Below are 7,984 nucleotides of genomic sequence, written 5' to 3'. Positions count from 1 at the left end.
TGGTATGATACCCAGTCAACAACAACAAAAACAACAACATGTATAAACACAATCATATGAAAAAAGGGGAATCTCTTCACATGATGGGTTCAGCAGCAAGCGGACTAATCTCTGCCTTGAAAGCTCTTTCTCAGCAAACTGTCAGCAGTGCTAACTTCTCTCCCCTTTCCCACAGCAGGCCCAGGACTCATGCAGAGTGCACACAACAAGTCATGTAGCACTTTGTCTGTGTGGTTACCAGACTGACTTCCTCTTCCTCTTTTCAAGGCTCTTTCGCACTTATATCACCCAGTGTTAAAACGCGGAAGTCCTGTTAGCACCCTGTGTGTGTGTGTGTGTGTGCGCGCGTGTGTGTGTGTGTGTGTGTGTGTGTCTCTCACACCTCTCTTTAAAGAGACTTTAAAGTGTCAGAGAGGGAGGGGGTCCTGAGGTGCTTCTGCGGCTGCCAGGCGATCCGCGGCCAGAGGAGAGATGAGCCGAGGAGGGAAGACCAAATCGCAGGATCACGTCCACAGCGTGCTCTTGAGCATCCAGGAGAACGAGCGGGTGGAGGACCTGCTGGGGAGGAGATGTGTGGTATGCAAAATACTCTCTAATGCTCTTTCGGATTTGAATCCTGATGATACTAATTGTAAAAAAATTAAAAAAAACATTTTCATACTAATTATACTGTATGTCACCTAAAGCTTTAGCAATTAATGAAAAATACCCAAATCTCTTGAGAATGTTCTCATGAGAGCATCTGTAGTTGCAGTCCCACATTGTTACTGAGCGGTGCACTATTACTTCACAATAAGGTGACAGGAAACTAGATTTGAGGCCATTTCCTGGCATTTGGTGCCACAACATGTCAGACTCCGAGATGCATGATCTGCTGAATGAAAACAGCAATACATTTTATCACACACTTTCAGTCTTGACTTTATCTGAGCCTTAGACTAGTCAAATAGGAAGCTTCTTGCAATAGATGTCTTCAAAAATCTGTCAAATAAATTTAAACTGAAAAAATATTCTGTAGCTTTAGCTTGGATAACTGGGCCCCTCTTTTGTGATTAGCTATACATTTAGTCAAAACTAGAGTAGGAGTTTTAGGGGCTTATTTTTGTTTTGTTATGGTGTAATTTTAGTTTTAGCTACTTCCTGGAATTTCATTTCCCAAGAGCTGACCAGTGCCTTCTTTAGAAGCAATGCATGACACAGATAAGGAGCGGAAAAATAGGAATTAGTGGCGAGTTGAAAATACGTTGACCAGATGCTTCCACATTTTCTTCTGAGCAAGTTTTAGTTTTACATTTGCTTATCATCTTGATCATTGTGTCTTTTAAGCCTTTTCCATTGCATGAGCAATTAGTCAATGACTCAAGTACAACTGGAAACTTCAGAAATGTCCAACATGACGGCAGTCGTAGAATGTGAAAGGAGCCTCCTGTTTCCCCTCTCTGTCTTTGGTGTGTCTGTCTGTTGCTTTGGCCAGACGCTGGCGACAGCTGTGGTTCAGCTGTACATGGCCGTGCCCCACTCGCCCAACCAGTGGAGCCTGCAGCACACTGCCGTTGTGTGCTTCGTCAAGGACAACCCCAGGCGCTCCTACTTCATCCGTCTCTTTGACATCAAGGTTAGTGTGGCTCCACCTCTTCCTCTCTGCAATGAGGCTGACTGAATTAGTAGTATTTCCATCAGCTGTACCTTTCTAGCCATGTAAGGACAGGCATTGTCAAAGCCTCTTAATATTGTGTTTATGAATAGTTTTTGACCTGACACTTTCAGCAGGCAATAATTTAAAATCCACAATCTTATGACAATATTTGTTTTGCTATTTGCTATTGTGTGAGATTATATGCATGTTTATAATTTATGTTGAAACACACACACACACACACACACGCACACACGCACACACACACACACATACAAACACACACACACACACACATATATATAATTGACTAACTATTCACATCACATAGCATACCACTGCCTTTCCACAAGCTCTTGTCTTGTACGTCTGATCACTCCTGAGTGTGTGTCTGGTCAGTGTCAGTGTCTGTGCACTCAGCGAGCATGTTTTCATCAGGACGGCAAGCAGATCTGGGAGCAGGAGCTGTATGAGGAGATGACCTACGCCAACCCTCTGACCTACTTTCACACCTTCCCAGCAGACGTGAGTACCCACAGTGCCCTCTGGGGCCCTGCCGTCCAGTCAGACATGCAGCCCAAGGGTCAGCGCTGAGGAACGAAATTGTGCTGCAAATGTGTTGCTTTGCAATTTGTTTTTAATGGGGGCTGCTGGGAATGAGATTTTCCACTGTGATGGCTAAACTGAGCTGTTCTGAAGTGGTGCAATGATAGCCCCTAATATCACAATCATTTGGGGCACCGACACAAACTATTAAGGGCTCTTGGATTCTCCTACTGGGAGCCTACTGTGCTGTGTGTGACACAACTGGGGAAGAGGATGCCTCGTTTGCCTTGTAATCCAGCAGTGGACGCTTGTCTGTGCAGGACTGCCAGGTGGGTCTGAATTTTGCGAGTGACCAGGAGTCCGCGGCCTTCAGGGAAGCTGTGGAGGACAAGATCTCTCAGAGGGCAGAGCGCCAAGGTCAGTTTTGTGCTCAGATCAGGAGCATATCACACACAGTCTCTCACATACCAAACGGACTACACACAGACACACTCACTTACATACTAAACGGACTACACGCACACAGTCACTCACATATGAAACGGACTACACACACACAGTCACTCACATATCAAACGGACTACACACACACAGTCACTCACATATCAAACGGACTATACACACACAGTCACTCAAACGGACTACACACATACACACACACACAGTCACTCACATACAGTATCAAACGGACTACACACACACACTCACTCACATATGTAACGGACTACACACACACAATCCCTCACATATCAAACAGACTACACACACACAGTCCCTTACATATCAAACAAACAGATGACACACACACAATTACTCACATATCAAACGGACTACACACACATACACACACTCACTCACATATGAAACGGACTACACACACTCACTCACATATCAAACTATTACATATACAGTCTCACCCACTGGCTTATCTCTTGTATTGCAGAGAGGAGACAGCACAACACAAGGAATGGTACGTGTCCCATATCTCCCAAAGACATGTTCTGATCATTGTCATGTTGACGTCTAATGCCAAGTGTGAACTTGAACTGTGAAGTGTGAATTTAAAGTGTTTGCAGTTGATTAACGTTTATGCTTATTGCAGATAAACGCGGTCTGCCGCCACTGCCCCCTCCAAATGGTGAGTCATTTTTTCCATCTGTCCCTCACACTCAGTTTGCTTTCAGCTATGACTCAGTGTGAAAATGGAGAACAGCGTCAGAGATATATGGGCTAGATCTAGTTTCATAAAATTCTGTAGTGGGAAATGACCCATACATACTACACAGAAGATATGAATGGTGTAAAAATGTCTCACACTTTGTTTATTTATGTCAGAGCACAGTTCAATCGAGGTACATGGTCAGCTTACTCCGTCTGTGTGTATATTGTGTGTGTGTGTGTTGTGTGTGTGTGTGTGTGTGTGTGTGTGTGTGTTGTGTGTGTGTGTGTATGTGTGTGTGTGTGTGTGTGTGTGTGTGTTGTGTGTGTGTGTGTATGTGTGTGTGTGTGTGTGTGTGTGTGTGTGTGTGTGTGTGCCATTGGGACTAGCTCCAGGATCCTCGCCAGCACCCATGGCCAGCGTGGATGTCCCTGACATATCGCCATCACGCTTTCGCCCCTCTGGCCCGAGCTCTGTTCTGTCCAGCATCACCAAAGGCAAGAAGGACAAGAAGAGCAAGAAGAAAGGAGGCAAATTCAGCAAGGCCGACATCGGCGCCCCTAGTGGATTTATGTAAGATTGCTGTTCAAAACAGCAACAAACGCTCCTGCAACCATCCAACAATGTTGGTTTGCTTGCTTGTTGTTTTATACCTTCATTTGTCTATTTACTCATTATGTCAAGTCTTCTGTGCTCCTTTGCAGGCATGTGACACATGTTGGATGGGACCCAAATAAAGGCTTTGATGTAAGTCCCCTTCCAATACTGACAGTATAGAGTGAGAATTAGGAAAGACTCTCACCATTTATTGAGTGTAATGAGTAAAACACATACTGTACATATTATGAGCATAATGTACCATACTGCCTGAAATATATCTGGCAGAGTGGAGGCTAATAATAACTCAGGCTAGTTATTACAGTAAAGCATATGGTGAGCAAAATGTCCTCCTGTGTTCTGCTGTATTAAGCCAATAATGACGTCCACTGCGTGAAGTGTGAAGTGATGTTGTGATACACCAGCTGACTTTATGGGCCACCATAGGTTGTCACTTTGTACTACAACGCACTACTTACTACGTGGTTACTTGGCTGAGCTCATGATGTAAAGCTAATGTCATTGTCACTGCTGGTGGTGCCTTCCAATTCTCTTCCCAAATGACAGAGCCAGAACTTGGACCCAGACCTGAAGAAACTCTTCGCCAAGGCTGGAATCAGTGAGGATCAGCTAATGGACGCAGAGACCTCCAAGCTGATCTATGACTTCATCGAGCAGCATGGGGGGTTGGATGGGGTCCGCATGGAGATGAGTAAACAAGGTGTGTGCATTCACAGTCACCTCTCTCTGTGAAGAGGAGTTAAAGGTGTTCTCCTCAATTACAATTGGATACACTTTTTGTCAAATTCAGCAAATGTCTCTTCTTGGTCCTCTCTGTTGTCCATAAACAGTCCTGGCTCTGTAAATGAGCAACAAACAAAATAACTTTAGCTCCAACCATTCCATACAATTTACCAGGGAATTAGGAATGCAGGGATCTTTCGTTAGGATTGAGGATGTAGAACTATTTATGATCTGTTTAATTCTTCAGTATTTGTAAAAGACAGGAGATGTATCTCTGTTTTTCAGATGCAGACACCTCTCGGGGCAGATCTGACCCCCTGCCTCCGATACCCGCCAGTGGCCGCTCTGTTCCTGCACCCCCTCCCCCGCGTGGCGGCCACGGCCCGCCACCTCCCCCGAGTCATCCTCCACAAGGGCATGGATCCCGCAGCCTGGCGCCTCCCTCCAACCGTGGTCCGCTGCCCCCTCCTCCGCCCGCTGGCCGGCCGGGGCCCCCACCCCGCCCCCCGCTCTCCACCGCCCACCCGCCTCCTCCACCTCCTGCTCATGCCTACTCAGCGGGACCTCCGCCGGTGGGTGGGGGAGGAGGACCCCCACCTCCACCTCCTCCCCCGCCCCCCCCACCTGCGCCTGGCCCAGTGTGCAATGACGGCATTCCTCGGAGGCCGTCTACTCCTCCTGCTGCTCCATCCGGAGGAGGAGGTGGAGGGGGTAGAGGTGCCCTGCTGGACCAGATTCGGTCGGGCAGGAAGCTAAAGAATGTAAGATGGCTCCCACAAATCCATTTTGTTGTCTGCAAATCATAGAGGAATCATAAGAGCAAGTGTCTTCATTGTTAAGAAGTGTTTTCTTTAGTATATGCAGCTCCAAATAAAATGCCATTCTAATTAGAAACCTCTACTGTTTCGATTGCTGAACTATTTTCAATCCTTTTGAAGTTATAAAACCACAGAAGCACGTTTCCACGAATTGCTTTTTAGTTGTTGTTCAAGTCCACACACGAGCAGATTTAATCAAACTGTGGTTTTCACAGTTCCAAGAATGATCTGGATGTGTGCCATGAATAACAGTAAAGTGTCGATGGGCCATTTGTGGAGAGCGGCGGTGACTTTGTTCTTCTACCTGTGTCTATCTACCTACCAGGTGTCAGACAGTCCCGACCCACACCCCTCAGCTGCGGCTCAGCCTGAGGAGGGAATCGTGGGAGCGCTCATGATGGTGATGCAGAAGAGGAGTAAAGCCATCCACTCCTCAGGTAACACAGGAGCTTCTGTGTGTGTGTGTGTGAGTGTCTCTGTGTATGTGTGTGTGAGAGTGAGTGTGTGTGTATGTGTGTGTGTGACTTCATGATTGTGACCCAAAACCGACTCTTCCCTGTTAATGGTGCAACTGTGCCGTGTTACTGGTGGCAAGCTCCTACGTTATGTAACTTTATTATACGGCTCTTCACAATGCTAGTAGAACGCTCCATTGACTTGAATGGGATTTCCCAACGTTCTACGGTAAAATATTTTCATGTAATTACCGCTGCAAACATATAATTACCGCTGTCAATGGCAACGGGTTTTGTGCTACTGATTTAAGTTTTTCATATCACTCCGCAAGTAGTCCGGTCACTTCTTGCATTGGAACTTCATTCAAAAGTGAAAGCAGACGGTTGATCAGCTGTGTTCTAAAGAATGTTTGATTCAAGTTCAGCGTGTGTTGCAAACTATTTGTTTCTCAGCAAAAGCCACGACGAAACGGTAACAAATAAATGTAAAAAGACATATCGTGGACGTGGATTTCCGTTTTGGCAAGTAGCCGTGTAATAAGCAGGATAATGTATAGAACGCCGGTCATTATTGGGAAAATAAGTCCCTTCAGGGCGGAACAAGACCCCTCCGCTGCTCATCGGTGTCCAGTTCGCTCTGTCGGGACTTATTTTCCCAATAATGACCGGCGTTCTATACATTATCCCTTACGTAGTTAATGCATTAAGGTGGTGTAAGAAGTTGGATGTGATCCTAAGACCAGAGGCCCTCGGGTTGTGAAATCAGATTCAGATTTCAGATTTTCCTAATGTCCTGTTCTGTTCTGTGCCAGGAGATGAAGAGGATGAGGCTGATGACGATGATGATGATGAATGGGATGATTAAATTTGTCCTGCAGGTTACATTTCAAAGTTTTGCCTCACAAATGGGTTTCCATCATCATTTCGCTGTGCCTTTTTGTAAATATATAATACCTTTGCAAACATCTTAGATCATATAGGTCTTAAATTCTCAATATATTCTACACTCATGTTACGTAAAATATTAGGAATGTTACACTGTTTGATCATGAAGCAATACAAAGAAGCTTTTGATTAACTTTAGACATGAACATCAATACATCAATGTGGATGCATGCACATAGGAAATAATAATAATTAAAAAGTCCAACTTCATGTTGTCTTGCTTGTGTTCTGGAGATATCGCTGTGGTCTGTCTCTACAGGATGTTTCTGTGGTCTGCTATGTGATCAGTCCAAACCAAACCACTTCACCAAAACATAAAATATGTTTGAACTGACAGCACAGCACCCCCTCTGCAGGAGTGGCTGAGTACAGAAAAAAAAGTTGGACAAAAGCTTGCGAAAAAACTGTCCATGTGGCAGTTCACACTGCCAAACCATGACCAGCTTTTTCCAAACGGGTAAATCATTAAGTGCTTGAGGTTTTCTTTTTTCCTTTTTAAATAGCTGTCCATGTTGACACATTGTTAAGCTCTCTCAAGCTGACACACACAAACAAACACACACACACACACACACACACAACATTGAGTGTAAGTCAAATAAATACAAAAACACAGTGAAATTGCTTCCCCAAGTTTATAAAACAGTTATATATCTATTGAAATTCCAAAAACGCAAGAAATATAACAACAATAATAAAATAATATTTATTACAAACAACCACGTTCACTTAGTCTGGCAAAACAAACAAAAAATTAAACACATCTACAAATACTAAGAACAATTAAGATGTAGCTTGATTTAGTTCAATGACAAAACACCCAACCCAAAGCACAGCAAGACAAATAGGACCCATGCACGTCACTAGCCTCCTCTGTGAGTCTGTGGTGTGCCAGGGGAGGATTTAGAGCTTGACCTGGATGGAGGCTACGCTGATGGAGAGACTGCAGAGGGAGCGATGTACCCTCTGTCTGTCCAAGATTGTGTTCTTGAGAGAATATTTTACATCGCTCAAGTAAAAATGTGAGGAACCTTCCCTTCCCACATCTTTCTCTTTTTTTTTTCTTTGTGTGTTTTCATAGCAT

General features: G+C 44.7%; 1 protein-coding gene across 2 annotated transcripts; it reads left to right on the top strand.

Annotated features, from left to right (window-relative positions):
* The first annotated feature begins 311 nt into the window (after positions 1–311).
* Positions 312–7,110, top strand: wasb (WASP actin nucleation promoting factor b). Of its 2 annotated transcripts, none has more exons than XM_076275667.1 (12): positions 312–576; positions 1,475–1,615; positions 2,075–2,161; positions 2,503–2,599; positions 3,126–3,152; positions 3,285–3,320; positions 3,737–3,914; positions 4,046–4,088; positions 4,506–4,659; positions 4,968–5,443; positions 5,826–5,937; positions 6,768–7,110. In XM_076275667.1, exons 1-12 carry the CDS (start codon positions 472–474, stop codon positions 6,818–6,820), a joined length of 1,509 nt encoding a protein of 502 aa, XP_076131782.1. In that variant the 5' UTR covers positions 312–471; the 3' UTR covers positions 6,821–7,110. The 2 variants fall into 2 exon arrangements, with proteins under 2 accessions (XP_076131782.1, XP_076131781.1); XM_076275666.1 differs by having other exon boundaries at positions 313–576; positions 3,731–3,914.
* Positions 7,111–7,984: the final 874 nt, after the last annotated feature.

Source organism: Alosa pseudoharengus, unplaced genomic scaffold (assembly GCF_046254945.1).
Source record: "Alosa pseudoharengus isolate Yale_2024_CS ecotype anadromous, Long Island Sound unplaced genomic scaffold, YU_APseudo_1.1 YU_APseudo_1.1_scf_9, whole genome shotgun sequence".
NCBI lineage: Eukaryota > Metazoa > Chordata > Actinopteri > Clupeiformes > Clupeidae > Alosa > Alosa pseudoharengus.
This window is presented reverse-complemented; position numbering and strand designations above follow the sequence as displayed.

Coding starts and splice junctions, on each gene's coding strand:
- wasb (XM_076275666.1), top strand. CDS start 472: ATGAGCCGAGGAGGGAAGACCAAATCGCAGGATCACGTCCACAGCGTG. Junction 1,616..2,074: donor TCCGTCTCTTTGACATCAAG/GTTAGTGTGGCT, acceptor TGTTTTCATCAG/GACGGCAAGCAGATCTGGGA. Junction 4,089..4,505: donor ACCCAAATAAAGGCTTTGAT/GTAAGTCCCCTT, acceptor CCCAAATGACAG/AGCCAGAACTTGGACCCAGA.